The sequence below is a fragment of the Podarcis gaigeae genome (assembly GCF_964106915.1).
Source record: "Podarcis gaigeae genome assembly, chromosome: 17".
NCBI classification, from domain to species: domain Eukaryota; kingdom Metazoa; phylum Chordata; class Lepidosauria; order Squamata; family Lacertidae; genus Podarcis; species Podarcis gaigeae.
In genome coordinates, this window is record NC_139694.1 from 10,958,874 (window position 1) to 10,975,412 (window position 16,539).

The following is a 16,539-nucleotide window of genomic DNA, read 5'->3' on the forward strand; positions in this document are numbered from 1 at the left end:
GGTTTGAGAACTTTGCCTTGGAATAAGAACATGTTTCGCTTCCTGTTGAGTGTGTTCCATTTGTAGATTGAGTCCCTCGCTGCTATGGGAAAGCACGCCTTGGTTTAAGAACGCTTTGGTTTAAGAACAGACTTCCCGAACGGATTAAGTTCATAAACCAAGGCACCACTGTATTGCTGGCTGACCACTGCAGCAGCAAACAAGGAAAGCATTGTTTATATGTGAGAAAAGCAATGAAGTGCTTTAAAAGTGTGGGGGGAGGCATTATGACGACCCAAGCACTCTCTGACCTTCACATTTATTAACTTTTCAATTGATAAATTGCCTCCCACATGGGCCTCAAGGTGGTTTACATGACAACTACTAACAGCATAAGAAACAAACACCTTAAGTGTTTTCTTCTACCTAAACCTAAGACACAGGAGACCTTTTCACCCAGCTGGTAAACCATCTTGAAACAAGAATGTCTCCAAATGTTTCGAGACACCGGGGGTATCTACAGAGCAAGGGCAGCCACACTGAAAGCCCTGCACCGACTGTGGTGGGCTTATGATATTTTAGCGACTTCAGCTAAAAACTCTCATGTAGAACACAATGACCTCGAGGGTATATAAGGTGGTCCCTCAGATAAGATAGCCCTAAGCTGTATAGCAGGGATGCAGGTGGCCCTGTCGGTTAAGGGAGAGAACATTCCATGGGACTGAGCAATAGGCAGCTTTGTGTAACAGTCTATTTCCTGAAAGTTACAGGAATCCTAGCAGTTTGGTCAGCTTATTTGGCTGAGCAATGGTGCTGATTGACTGATAGGAATCTCAATGACCTTTTGGGGCATGACTGCTCTGTGAAATAAAACCTTACCATTTGTTCACCACGTCTCTGTTGCAACGTCGCCAGTGTCAAGAGTATTTACTATTTAGTGATACTGTAGCATTAGTGATATTGAGGCGGGTGGCACTGTGGTCTAAACCACTGAGCCTAGGGCTTGCCGATCAGAAGGTTGGCGGTTCGAATCCCCGTGACGGGGTGAGCTCCCGTTTCTCGGTCCCTGCTCCTGCCAACCTAGCAGTTCGAAAGCACGTCAAGTGCAAGTAGATAAATAGGTACCGCTCTGGCAGGAAGGTAAACCATGTTTCTATGCGCTGCTCTGGTTCGCCAGAAGCGGCTTAGTCATGCTGGCCACATGACCTGGAAGATGTACATCGGCTCCCTCGGCCAATAAAACGAGATGAGCGTCGCAACCCCAGAGTAGGCCACGACTGGACCAAATGGTCAGGGATCCCTTTACCTTTAAGCTGTATAGCACCTTCAATGTTAGCACCAAAAACCTTCACTCTGTTATACCACAGTGACTCATCTGTTATTCAAATGTTTAGAGGCACTCCCTCCAGTGATAGGGGCAGTTCCAAACCAGGTCTTGGATTTGCCCACCAGATCTGCGGCGACTCCTTTGGAGTCCACGTGAAAGCTGCAAACACTGAAACAGGAATTTAAAGGAGCTGTTGACCCTGCATGCTATACGTGGATTTCTACGAGTGATCACAGCAAGAGACTTTATCGAGAGAACAGAACAACAGGGGCAAAGCAACTGCTTATATGTATTTCTAAAGGCCTAGGCCACTCCCACTCTCAACGTGATTGGCTGTCTAAACCCCCAAGCTGTGAATCTCAGTGCTTAAGAGCCAATGCCAGTAGACCAAACCCTGAAGATAGTATGTGATTGGATGTCATGCATCGAATCAGAACACAGGGGCTCAGAATCCTAGTTCAGACTCAAGCTCAGGCGAGCACAAATCACTGAATACATAACAGCCCCTATGGCAGCCACAGAACCATGCCGAGGCCTCAGAACCTGTTCTACCACTCCTCAGATACTTCTATAGGGTGGTAGTTACAGCCCAATCTCTGCCAGAATATCTTAGAGATCTCTAGGTTCCTGAATAGTCCTGGGACTCAGCTATACTGCTGCAAATATAGCGATTTAAGTGTGTTTTACAAGCACATTACACATTAAAGGTAAAGGGTAAAGGGACCCCTGACCATTAGGTCCAGTCATGACCAACTCTGGGGTTGCGCGCTCAACTCGCTCTATAGGCCGAGGGAGCTGGTGTACAGCTTCCGGGTCATGTGGCCAGCATGACTAAGCCGCTTCTGGCGAACCAGAGCAGCACACGGAAACACCATTTACCTTCCCACCGGAGCGGTCCCTATTTATCTACTTGCACATGACGTGCTTTCGAACTGCTAGGTTGGCAGGAGCAGGGACCGAGCAACGGGAGCTCACCCCGTTGCGGGGATTCGAACCGCTGATCTTCTGACTGGCAAGTGCTAGGCTCTGTGGTTTAACCCACAGTGCCACCCGCATCCCTACATCACACATTACAAGCACATTATACAAATGTGACACTAGATGGCGATTGTGAGCTTATGGCAAATTCAATATATTTTTCAAAACGCTTTTAAAAAAAAGCATTTTCACAGCATTTTTTTTTTTTTTTGTATGTGTCCAGATTCCACCCTAGTTAGATGGTTGGGAGTAAACGGGACTTAGAGGCCTCTCTGCAGTGCCCCCTCCTAACCTGGAGGGGACCTTCTTTGCCGCCATCCCCCCCCCCCACCTTGCATTGTTGAATAGAAGCGAAGAGCGGAGGATCCCGTCTGGAAGTGTGTAGGTTGCAGAGAGGCCTCTAGGCCCCGGTTATGTCCTAATTACCTTGCAGGACCTAGAGGCTTCACTGATTCAAAATTAATTCAAGAATAAAATTGGATTAATTTCCAGACATCCAATGGCTATCTGCTCAATTAATTTTGTTGGGGTTTTTTAATCATTTGAAATTGGATATGGGGGCGGGTTTGATGTGTGACCATCCATCACTAATTCCCCCCATACCCAAAGTCACACACCCCCACACTATTCAGGATCCCCAGTCTCCCCACTTTAACTTTGGGTTAATTAAAGCGCAATTAGTGTCACCCAGCCCCGGAGATTCCGTGCTAACAACCATTAGAAGCAAACTGACAAAATCAGTTTTGACAGGCAAAATTATCCGCGTGTAATTCTCTTGTGGTTAAAAGCTTTCTAGTGACAGCACCCACAAAGAGTCAGATGTAGAAGGTTCATTGGAATGTTTGAAATAGTTGCTTCTACACCAATCATCTTATTGCTTTATTCTTTCCTGAAGGGTTTTGTTTTTACAATCAAGTGGGGTATAAATTTTATGAAATAAATCTGCAACATTCTCTCTCTCTTAGTTGTGCTGTATTTTTATGACTACACAACACTGAGCGCTTTTGGAGGGGGGGGGACAGAATTTGAGTTTTTTAAAAAATAAAAAGGTGTTACTATCTCACACATTCTCATTTGGGTTTACTTTAAAGGCTAAGCTGCTACAAAGCCACACGGAAAGACCCTCAGAAGAAAGGCTGGATGTGGAATGATCAGAACAAGGGTAGTCAGTGCAGAGCCAGTGTGGTGTAGTGGTTAAGAACGGTAGTCTCGTTAATCTGGGGAACCGGGTTCGCGTCTCCGCTCCTCCACATGCAGCTGCTGGGTGACCTTGGGCTAGTCACACTTCTCTGAAGTCTCTCAGCCCCACTCACCTCACAGAGTGTTTGTTGTGGGGAAGGAAGGGAAAGGAGAATGTTAGCCGCTTTGAGACTCCTTCGGGTAGTGATAAAGCGGGATGTCAAATCCAAACTCTCTCAGTACGCTCTGAATATTTTGGAATACAACTCTCATCAGCCCCATTCAGCGTGTGCCAGTTAATCATGGTGGGAGTGGGAGTCCAAAATATCTGGAGGGCACCATGTTGAGTTGACTATTCCTTAATTAAAGAATAACATTACCACTTGGGCTCATCAAATTTTAAAAAACATTATTAAAATCCCACTCCAAATGTTAACAAGATTGGACAGACTGCAATAAAGTTATATATTTGCCTTTATTTAACTATCTTGTTTTAGAATAAGGTGGTTGAAATGTGTTCCGGGATAACTTACATATTTTAACAGGTCTGCAGAGAGATCCTTGTTCACCTGGATCAACAATGCTCTACACAGGACTGATTTTTAATTTGTTTTACTTAAGAGCTGCTAAGGAACAGGAAGCCAACTTACCACGTCAATTATCTGCAGCAATGACAGTTGTAGCTCCACGACGAGGGGCTGTGAGTCATTTACTACCGGCCGTTCTAAGCTGTTATAGTTCTTCAGTAATTCTCGGTAGAGCCGTCTTTGGTTTTCACCTTGCTGGGAGACTATGAGAAGAAGAAAAAAGCACCGTAAGAGAGCATCTTAATTATGACACAGTGTTTTTCAGTCTTCTGGGTGTATATCAACAAAACTAGGTTCAAATCACTGGTCAATTCTGTTACTTGGGAATGACTCATGTCAGGAGTGGACCCAGTAATCAGAAATCACTGCTTACACCAATTTTATCTTGGATAAATCCTTGATATTTCGAGATGTTCACACACACACTGACATTGTAACCCTGTTTTGTGGACAACAAATGTGGGTTCTGCAAGCCCTTAAGGTAGCTAAGATACTGCAAGGACAAACATCTATCACCCAGTAGTTTGAAGATCTCACTGCCCTTTCTACATCTGAATGTGTGGCTTACAGTCATAAATTTCAGTTAGATGTCTGCCTATGTTAGACTGCCTATATTAATTTTTATGTTTAAAACAGGATTCACGGAATATTTTTCTTGTTAACATCAGCTGGCAATGCCAGCATAATTTCCATGCAGGTCAGAGTCCTCTTTTTCTGGTGATGCTTACGAGGTCACCATGTTGGAGTGAGAGTGAAATACAAATGTAATTTTAATTCTTAAAGCATAGATGACTTCAGCTTAGCAGAGAAAGACTCCATGCGACTCTTTGAAAATCCCTTTATTTGTGTAGATGGCAGAGTTCAGCTCTGTCTGTTTTGCGCAAAGTTCATTAAACAAAACTACACTGTGCACTCATTTGAGGAAATAACACACGCATCATCCTTTCTGTACTTGAGAACAAGTAAAGTGAGCATTACATTTTATTAGACTTCAACACCGCTTAACAATTCCAAATGTTTAGCGAGGCATGTCTTATCAAGCTGTACGTTATTGCAAACTTTCTCCAGGGAATGGGGAAACATGAGAATGTTCTTCGCTATTGCTGCTGTTTGCATAGATTTTGTGTCACCTGCTTTATGAACTGAAGGAGCTGTCACTTGTTCTCACAGCAAAGAGAAAAGCTTGTTTACCCCACCTATGGGTTTTAGCATAACAAAGGGTGTTTTGTATCTGTCTGTTTGCATCCAGATTTATTTTTTCTTAATATAATATTATGCAGATTCCTATGCAAGCAGAGCGGTTGGGTTCCTGGCAAGTCACCAAGGCAGCTGTTGGTGTTGTACATGGTTAGCCTATCTAATCAAGCTATCTGTTGTTCTTCTTGAGATATAGCCCCTGAGCAAAAGTAGATGTGGAACCAAGGAAATGTGCTGCGGGGACAAGAAAGAATCCCGAAGTAAAAAAAAAGGACAAAAGGACAATTACAGAGTAACAACTGAAAAGTTATACGGACACAAATGTGCACACGTATCCAAGCTCTCTAGTTCTCCAATAATGCACCACACAGATGCAGATTCCATGTGGTGCCATCTGTATACCATCCAATTAACACAACTCAGGGTAGAGCTACACAGATAGGTGCAGATTGTATTTTCAGCGGCTCCCACTAGCTACTATGGGATAATTTTAACAGCCTGTAATCTGAGCCAGACATGAGAAAGGGATGTCAAGGTCCACAAGAGGTATTCAGGGAGGTTGTTGCAGTGCAAACGCATTGGTGGAGCCAATGTGACACTTCTGCTGTTGTGCTTGCACTATGACAACCTCCCTGCCTCATCAACCCTCATCTTCACTTTTGGTAAGCAACAGAGATCCATTCCTGGGATCTATCCCACTTTGTGGGCAGCTTTTCTGCTTGAGGCACCTGGAGGTAAGCAGGGTTGGTGTGTCACAGACAGGGGTGACAACTTGAATAAAATATCGGTGGGGCAAGTAAGCAGGTGCACACCATTTGAATGGCAATGCCCATCAACTTTGGGGGAACCCAGCCCCTTCAAATATTTTATCGGGCAGGGTGAAGGGGCCTTGGCTCCTAGGAGTTGGTTCCTATGGTCACAGATGGTAAATAATGATTGGCAAGTGAAGCAATGATGAGAAGTTATTATAAACCACATAAGTTGTAAATAATAAGTGTTACTGTCTTCTTAAATTATAAACAACAGTGCAGGGAGAGTGTCTATTTACGTATATGTTTCTAGGATTTATATTGCATCCTTCATTGTGAAGTGATCCTGGTGGAGATCACAACAGTAACAACAACATATAGCTAAAAACAGTACATTCATTTGACATTTGTAACGCCCGACATATTCAGAAGTCTATCCAAAGGCCTGGAGGGAGAATAGAGAGCTATCTTCGACTGGTGAAAAAATTAGACAAAAATAGGCACCAGCCAAACGACAGCCAGGGTGCCATTGCTGAGAAGGTTCCCCAGCAAGTCATTTATCACCTGACCTCAGCTAGCATTGACATTGCCAGCTAACCTCAAAGTCTGAGCATGGCAATATGGAAATATTTTAAGATACCAACCCTTTTGGACTACTGCACACACTTTGAATTTTGAGGAAGTGATGTGGGCACAAGTCACAAAATAGCTACCATGGGGGCATAGCATAACACAACATGGCTACCATGTGGGTATGACATAATACAAAATTAAACAGAGAGAACTGTCATTCCTGCTTTTCCACCCACCCTGAACCAGACAATCTCAGACATTCCATGTCCTGATTGTGCAAATTCCACAATATTGTTAGAATTCCATGATTGCAGTCATAGGATTGTTGTCTTTCACATGACAGTGTATGTTTTGACTCCACAGAGTGGGATGTGATGAAGACAGGATGTTTGTGTTACTGTGTTCCGTGAAGTGGGACTCTTGTCCTTTGTTCTCTCTCTTTGCTGTCTGATGCTAGAGAGAGAGGGAGCCATGTTGCAGTGCTCCATGTGTTTTTATATGTCAATAAAGTAGATTAGCCCAAATGCTGAGTTGCTGAGGTCTGTCACGCAAGCTGCAAAGACTCTGCAGATCCCTAAGTGTGCCGATGTCTGTTGGCATTGGTTGCTGTGATGTTCAGGCAGAAGAAAGCTTTTGAAGCTCACAAACAGGAGGGAGAAAACATGCCAGTCAGGCATGTGTCTCTGCCAGGGTCCTACTCGAGTGTAGGACGAGCTCCTAACAGATTTCTCTCACATACACAATGATGCTGTGGCTATCCAATAACAAAAGGGAATGTTCCCTAGCAAAATATACAAGGTGGACACACACTAGAGAATGGACCTTTGTGGCCAGAGGCACCATCTTACACACAACACACATGTGACATTGTAAAGTCGGGAGGTCAAGCATGGACCCCAGGATGGCACAGCTGCAATGGTCAGCGGCTCCTCCTCTCTCGAGCTCAAAAGAAGCCCACGCCACACTCGGTTTCCTCCAGCCCCTCAACATTGAGGGGGCCCAAATTATATTGAGGAACAACAGCCAGTGCTGGTAAACCAGCTGGATCTGAAAAAGAATCTCTACAATACTGAGGCAACTGGGCCTCCGTGACAGGGTCAAATCAAGGAGTACCCCCAGACAACTTTCCTGATCATTCAGGTGGACTGGAACCCCATCTAGAACAGGTAGGCTGCCTTCCTATTTCCTGGATTGGGAAACCACCAGTTCGGAGCACCTCCTTCTCTTCAAGATTCAGCTTCCTCCAATTCTTTACTGCCTCCAGTAACTGACCTTTTTATTAGTGGTAATATTGTCCTCTTCTGTCACACCATACTCTGACTATGCTCTCTTCCCTAACAGAGATAACTTTCAGACTGGAACTCTTGAGTGCTCCTAAACTGAAGCATTACTTTTCCACAATTAGCCAAGAGTGGAATTAAAATAGAGATTCCGCACAGCACTTAATACAATGTTATATTATCGAGCAGTGCCTTTTCTCCATGGGCAAGATCTCTCTATAATGTTAAGCCACAAGGAAGGCCCATTCAGGAAATATTCTTTCTGATGTTAATTAAAACCCTGCTTGTTTTATTGGTTCCTGTTGAGTGTGGCAGTGAGATTGCTAGTGAATATTGTGTCAATTGCCCCTTAAATAATCTCTCTTGATCACCTCAGCATCAGCTTCTGCTTTCACTGGAAAGAGAGGCTTTAATTACTGTTTGCTTCTCATTGCTATTTTTCATTCACTTTTATAGCAAAATGGTGCTATAAAATGAATGGGGGGGGGATATGGAAGGAACAGAAACTGACATTGGTGGGGCAGTACCCCATTTGGCTGAATGGATTAGCCTCCACTGTTGGAAGCCCTGTGCAATGCTAAATTTTGGAAGACACTGACGTTGTTGGTGGCAAGGAAAAATAAAATAGGTATAAAAGGATACCAACTGGATGCTAAGAGTTTGGGGCAAGTACTCTTTGGTGAGAGAACCCCAACAGAGATTTAAAATCACAATATATGCAGCAAAGTAAAGCATGAAAATAGAGGCTTTAAAATACGCCTTTCTTAGATCTTTCCAAAGTTCTCCTTTTCCTATAGCGTAGAAAAAGACCACACATTTGGGAAGTAAAAAAAAAAAAATTGGTTTACTTACAAACTCTCCAAAAGGTCAGCTTCATGTGCTTTTCCATGCATCAATCAGAAAACTCAGACAGTAACACTTGGCTTAGTTGCAGTGGATAGAGTTCCAAAATTATTGGTATAGGAACTCAAAAGAAACTTGTTAGAGCCATGAGGTCTGAGCCTGAAGTAACCAGCTCAGACTTCTTTACACACTGAGCTTCTCAGGTAGACCGAGGTACATTAGGCTTGATTACTTTCCTCCCAAGGTAAGGGGCAGTGACCTAGCTAAGCCTGGCATGACAGCTTACTCTATGGCTTTAACTCCTTTATGCATGTTGGTTATATGAGGCTGTTACACAGATATAACAGAAGTCCCAATTTGCTCAGTTAGCTTTACTTCCAAGTAAGTGTGCAGAGGATTGACGTTCCAGTACTGGGGCAATAAAGTAGCAACCCACCTATTCTTTTTTGGGGGGAGTCTCATTCACATCCACTGAAACCACTGGAAGATGAGGATAGCAAGCTTATAGCCTAAATGGCCTTCCCAACATTGCAGGATGCTTCAATTCCTTTGGCAGAGATTTGCAAGGCAGACGGCTTGCTTGGTGTATTTTGCAGATTTCCGAGAACATAAAGCGTGCTACCGCCATATGCCATTTAATCCCCGCAGATATAAATGTGTCCCGTCTGCTTTCGTTCCTTAGTGCAGTCAGCATTATGGCATTTGCCAACAACAGCAAGCACTTGTATAAAATATACTTAACACCGAGTTTAGAACACAAAAAGCGGCAATATATATGCTTTCCGATATGATACAGCTCTGATACCAGTTTCATCAGATCTCATCAGAGCAAGTGTCTTGCTCTGTATTTCAGTATTCCTCATCTTTGGGCATCCTATTTACTTATGGAAACAATCTGTTTTGATACAACCTTCATACTTATTTCTTTGTTAAATCTAACATTCAGGTCCTACTGGGTGTTTATGGAGCAACAACCAACCAAATTTATTTCTGGATATTAAAGCCTCAATATTTGGCAAAGCAAAAGCTGGCCTGACTGAGAACTGATTCTCAGGTCACCTGAGGCTACTACTAAAGGCACACGTCCAATGCAGATGGCATGGACAATAACACAACCCTTGCCCCCTGCAAAAAAAAGGGGGGGAATAACACACTTTCTACATGTTATATAGAAAGAAGAAGAGTGGAAAAATGTGACGGCAATATGCTTCAGCTACCCTAGTGCAGAGGGTTGTTAACTGCCAGGGGGGAAAAACTTGCGATATAAATCAAACTGCACACCAGTATTACAATCCCTGGTACCTGAATTACCTGCAGAATAGGCTGCAATACAGAATGTGCCAATTTTCTTTCTCCCAGGTGAATGATTACCTTCCATGAAGACTTCCAAGTTGATTAACAATATGGAAGACAGCAACCTCCCTCAGATAAAAGCTAAAATATATTAGCAATTCTTTTAGATTAGAAGTTGCGTCTTTAGCACAAGGGCAAATCCACCTTGTACATCTGTTTCAGTTTTATCACAGCTCAACTAGCATTCAGTGTCACCTTAAGGGTTTGGAGAATTGTAGTTGGGGCCGAGTGCTGGGAATTCTCTCCTAAGGGACAGGAAACGATGATTAACAGTGCAATTCTAAGAAGAGTTTGGATGTGATATCCCGCTTTATCACTACCCTAAGGAGTCTCAAAGCGGCTAACAATCTCCTTTCCCTTCCTCCCCCACAACAAACACTCTGTGAGGTGAGTGAGGCTGACAGACTTCAAAGAAGTGTGACTAGCCCAAGGTCACCCAGCAGCTGCATGTGGAGGAGCGGGGAAGCGAACCCAGTTCACCAGATTACGAGTCCACTGCTCTTAACCACTACACCATACTGGCTCTGCGCCCACTGTGACCAAACTGGCCATGCTCCCCATCTGCCTCTGCCTAAGTAAGTCTCCAGTCTAGATGATAGGTAAGTCAGGGCAGATGGAGTCCAGATTCTCAAGCACATGTGTAATAAGATCCCATTGTAGGTTCTTGGCTGTGACAGTGGGAGTGGGAGGGATATACACATTGAACAATAGCATTTCCTGGCTCTCTAGCACTATCTTCATTACTAGTAATTTATAGCTAGCATTTGTCAACAGGATATGTTCACTTTTTATATGGGGAGCCACTAGGGTTAACAATCCACCCAAAGGCCTACCTTCCTTGTGGCTTTTGGTTGCCAGAACAGCAAAGGCATTAAAACCTGCAAATTCAATGTGACGTGATGACCAGGTTTCTTGTAAACAGACTATATCATGTGCCCTTATTAACTTTGTGAAGTCAGGGAGACAAAGCTTAGAAAACCACCCTGCCAGCCTAAGTAAGTGAGGTTAGGACTGCAGCCTTAATTACGGTAGTTTTTGTATTGTTGACTGGCCCAGTTTTCTGGCACCAGGCTTATCCAGAAACAGTCAAGGTTAACCATTGTATTTAACAAAAAAGCAAAATATGATGATGTGAAGGACTGTCGGTCTGTATAAAGAACGAAAGTTGTTACTTGCAAACTACTATGCAAATGTAAAGCTTTTTTTTTCTTCAAAGCTCTTTGCATGCATTCAGAGTTGGCTCAGTCCCAGCCTTGAGGACGGTGCCCTTTCTAAACAGTTGAGTTGGCTTCAAGACATTAACAGGATACGATGCTTTGCATGCTAGTCCTCTTTTCCTCCTCCCAGGAGAAAACATGACATTTAAAGGGAACCTCCCACTCTGAAGGGGAAAGGTGGCAAAAATGAATGGCTTGCCCTCATTAGAAAATGGAGCACCGCTTTGGCACCAGCTAGGCTGGAGTGATTTGGTGTTATGCGCAGGTGTACAATTTGGAGGGTGGCAGTCTCCCCTCTTCTGTTTGTTCCCCCACTCCTGTCTCACTCCATCATTAGGAAGACCCATAGCTCCGTTTACTGTGAAGTAATAAGGGTAACCCTAGCCAATGCCTTTGAAACAATTATTTATCTATACCTGTATTTATATCTATACACACACATACTCAGCTGGATTGTCAATATGCACTGGGAAAGCATAAAAAGGCCCACAGGAATAGCTCAGTTGATAGAGCATGTGACTCTTAACCCTAGGGTTGTGGGTTCTTGCTCTACATTGGGCAAAAGATTGGGCAGGGGGTTATAACAATAATAATAATTTATTATTTATACCCCGCCCATCTGGCTGGGTTTCCCCAGCCACTCTGGGCGGCTTCCAACAAAACACTAAAATACAATAACCTATTAAACATCAAGGTTGGCCTCAATGATCTTCATCATCCCTTCCAACTCCAGGAATCTATGATTCTATGTGATCCATAATTCAGCTTGCCAACCACAGTTAATGAAATGGCAGTTTGTGTACTATATGGTATATCCGTACCCATGGTACACTGCCAATGTAATGTAGCACAGATTAGAGTGGTGCTCTCAAAAACTTGGGTCACGCTTGCGAAAAAAATGGCCTTAAGGTATTATTGGCCATTTTCACAAGTCACGTTAAACTACAGTTTAGTGGGACAAACGTGAGCTGCAACATGCCCTCAGCTCTCAAGTTTCCCCTTTCTCTTCCCACACAACTAAAAGGGAAAACTTAGCTTTCCATTAGCCGCCATGTGCAATGTCATTTGAGCCTGGACTATGGTCAACACTATTGAGGGTTAGTTTCCACTTTTGAAACCATGGTTTGAAGTTGGTATGTTTGAAATGATCCATAGTTTGTCATACCAGATTGCATGTCGGACCACAGTTGAGGAGAAAAAAAAAGCTTCTGAACGCTGCCTCACAAAAGTGCACAAGAAAAGAGATGACACAGTTTAGTATGACTTGTGAATGTGACCAGTGTAATACATTGTCCCAAGATATATTTGTTCTGGCTGTGAAACTGATATAAGAAGGGGCGGGGGGGAAGGAGGCCAGTGATCAGTGTGTGTGTGTGTGTGTGTGTGTGTGTGTGTGTGTGTGAGAGAGAGAGAGAGAGAGAGAGAAATTCATACATGGAAAATTGTCCTACCATATATACTAATATATGGGCTAATCTACTGCCATTTGTTCTATTGTTTTTGTAACCCATTTTGGTTTTAACTCATTGAAAACTGGGGCATATACGGCATATAGAAAACAAATAATTACAAAGTGCTTTGAGTGACCGAAGACGATAATAGGGTAAAGATCAAACCTGAGCTAATGGGAGAATGAATGATGAAGAGACTGATTTTAAAATGAATATACAGAGGGTAAAATAGGAACCGGATGTAGCAGCACGGTTTGTATCCAGGAAGCTGCGGAAAGCACCACTGATTTCTGTTGCTATTCTGAATGTTCCACTAATGAGGATAATGCTGGGGCTAGCCTGGATTAAAGAGTTTTGATCCAGATCTGGCAATAATGCTCCCACTGTTCTGTTGACAGGCACTTAGGAATGAAACATCAGGCTGCAAACATACTTTATGTTCCTCTTCCGGTAGAGTTATCATTGTATCTGGAATGATGGAACAATATATTTCATGGTGTTTCTTTTCTGCGCAATAGATATCAACACACCCAGATCTAGCTACGCAAGTCTCTTTTATTGGGACAGATAGCAGTTTCTCATATTAGAGACGTTTTCCTTAGGAAAGTAGAGCAAGGGGAAGGATTATTCCTACCCAGTCTCCCCTCACCATTCACTCGGGCTGTGGGCAGCAGGATAACACTTTCTGAATTTTTAAAGAAAACCTTTTTTTTAAGGGGGAGCAGAGACAGACTGCAACCCCCCAGACCAGCTCGTATCAAATGCACTTGACTGTGGGTTGTGAAGTGAACCATTCAATTCAATCCAGTTCATAATCCATCCATAACACAGCAGCAGATCAGACCATTTTAGACTCCAAGTACGACAAATTCCTTTTCCATCCCTCTACACCCCTACAGTTGCTGGACTTGGGGTACATCTCCTTTTTGCTCATTCTCTCTCCTCTCATCCAGCAGTGATGTATGGAAGTGAGAGCTGAACCATAAAAAAGGCTGATCGCCGAAGAATTGATGCTTTTGAATTATGGTGCTGTAAGAGACTCTTGGGGACGCAGGTGGCACTGTGGGTTAAAGCCTCAGCGCCTAGGACTTGCCGATCGAAAGGTCGGCGGTTCGAATCCCTGCGGCGGGGTGCGCTCCCGCTGCTCGGTCCCAGCGCCTGCCAACCTAGCAGTTCGAAAGCACCCCCAGGTGCAAGTAGATAAATAGGGACCGCTTACCAGCGGGAAGGTAAACGGCGTTTCCGTGTGCGGCTCTGGCTCGCCAGAGCAGCGATGTCACGCTGGCCACGTGACCCGGAAGTGTCTCCGGACAGCGCTGGCCCCTGGCCTCTTAAGTGAGATGGGCGCACAACCCCAGAGTCTGTCAAGACTGGCCCGTACGGGCAGGGGTACCTTTACCTTTACCTTTAAGAGACTCTTGAGAGTCCCATGGACTGCAAGAAGATCAAACCTATCCATTCTTAAGGAAATCAGCCCTGAGTGCTCACTGGAAGGACAGATCCTGAAGCTGAGGCTCCAAGACTTTGGCCTCCTCATGAGAAGAGAAGACTCCCTGGAAAAGACCCTGATGTTGGGAAAGATGGAGGGCACAAGGAGAAGGGGACGACAGAGGACAAGATGGTTGGACAGTGTTCTCAAAGCTACCAGCATGAGTTTGACCTAACTGCGGGAGGCAGTGGAAGACTGGAGTGCCTGGCGTGCTCTGGTCCATGGGGTCATGAAGAGTCGGACACGACTAAACGACTAAACAACAACAACAACTTTGTGGTGCATGTGGAGCCAGTGTGGTGTAGTGGTTAAGAACGGTAGTCTCGTAATCTGGGGAACCGGGTTTGATTCTCCGCTCCTCCACATGCAGCTGCTGGGTGACCTTGGGCTAGTCACACTTCTCTGAAGTCTCTCAACCCCATTCACCTCGCAGAGTGTTTGTTGTGGGGGAGGAAGGGAAAGGAGAATGTTAGCCGCTTTGAGACTCCTGAAGGGGAATGAAAGGCGGAATATCAAATCCAAACTCCTCTTCTTCTTCTTCCTAGTTCCGTTACCTTTCACATTGCTGGCCATTTAACCCTGGAATTAATTTCTTCCTTTCTTTGGGGCTGTAGGCAGAGGTCCTAGCTATGGAAATGAGCGCTGTTTGGCAGAAGTGCTTGAAGGAAATAAAAATATGAGGGATCAGAACTTTGTTAAGAGGATAAGGCTCTGAGGACCACGTTATTTCCGGGAGGAATGACATCTGTGAAGAAGCCCCCACAGCTGAAGTTTAATATATTACTTTAAAAACAAATCTGTACAAAAAGTCATGACTTCATTTGTCTGATCCATAAATCTGCTGCCTGAAGAGGAAGAACAAAGCAGGGATGTGACTGGAGCCTGGGAAGAAGATTTCAAAGTACTTAGGCGTTTTGCTAACAAGAAAAAAGAAGTAGTTGAGCAAATTGGCACGCTAGTTTTTTCAGTCATATTCTAAATTACCTCCCGTAACTTTGTCCAAATTGTTCCCTGGCAGGTTTTCGTTTATTTCTTTGGCACTCGTCCAAAAGCATAGCTATTCTTAAGTAGTTAAGGTTGCAGTCCTACACCTCCTATCTTGGGAGGAATTATCATTTAACTCCACAGAACTTATTTGTTTCTGAGTAGAGCTCCATAGATTGCAATGCAAATCTACGTGCCTGAACTGCATCACTTCAGAGCACAGGTACGCATTGAAATCAAACTCTCTGTATGCATGTATGTGGGATCAGGTAGCCAGTGTGGTGCAGTGGTTAGAGTGTTGAACTGGGACCTGGGAGACCAGGGTTCAAATCCCCACTCAGCCATGAAGCTTTGGCCTTGGGCAAGTCACAATCTCACAGGGTTGTTGTGAAGAGATAATAGAGAGGGAGGAGACCCTATGCACACCAGCTTGAGTTCCTTGGGGGGAAAGTGGATTATGAATGTTATAAATAAATAAATATTGTTCCTTCATTACAGACATTCGACCAGACAGAAAATAAGCATGTTGGGGGGCATGGTGGGGCTAGGATATTGTCCCCCAGCAAACTTTTTCAGCAGGGGGCCAGTCCACTGTCCCTCAGACCTTGTGTGGAGCTGGACTATATTTTTTTTGGGGGGGGTGAACAAATTCCTATGCCCCACAAATAACCCTGAGATGCATTTTAAATAAAGGGACACATTCTACTCATGTAAAAACACGCTGATTCCCAGACCATCCAAGGGCTGGATTCAGAAGGTGATTGGGCCGGATCTGGGCCCCGGGCCTTAGTTTGCCTACCCATGCCTACCATCTAAGGATAGTTTACACCAGAGGTGAGGAACCTTTCTGCATTCCTTTATAGGCAACCTTGTAAGGGCTACAGAGCCATTGTGAGTATGGCCAGAAGTGAACAGAAGAATACATATAAATTTTGCTTTTGTGCGGCAGGATAGGTTCTACTCACAGAAATAAATAAATAAAAGAAAGAGGTGTCATCAGAGTTCAAAGACACATTCCTTTTTTTTTTTTTTTTTTTTTTTTTAAATAATATTTATTAAAGTTTTCCAATTAATTACAAATTAATAAAACATCCAATTTCAAATCTTTTTCCAATTACATCCTTTCAGGACTTCCCCTTCCCTCCCCCCCTTGTATTCCAAATCTCTCAAATAAACAGATAATCTCAACAAGTTCTTCTCCTCACTTCAAACTTGTTATCCTTAACCCAAAATTTTTTTTTTTTTTTATAAAAAAAAATTATTTTCCATTCCCCTAAAATCGGCTTAGTCCCTCCACGAGTTCCCCACTTTAGAATACCATGTAAATGTATATAGCCTAAATAAAACATAGTT

General features: G+C 43.8%; 1 protein-coding gene across 1 annotated transcript in view; it reads right to left on the reverse strand.

Annotated features, from left to right (window-relative positions):
- Positions 1–16,539, reverse strand: part of LOC310834835 (neuronal acetylcholine receptor subunit alpha-7-like) — a 110,331-nt gene that overhangs the window by 71,856 nt on the left and 21,936 nt on the right. Inside the window, exon 2 of the mRNA XM_083719271.1 lies at positions 4,114–4,253. Coding sequence (XP_083575397.1) covers positions 4,114–4,253 — 140 coding nt within the window. The remainder of the gene's footprint in view (positions 1–4,113; positions 4,254–16,539) is intronic.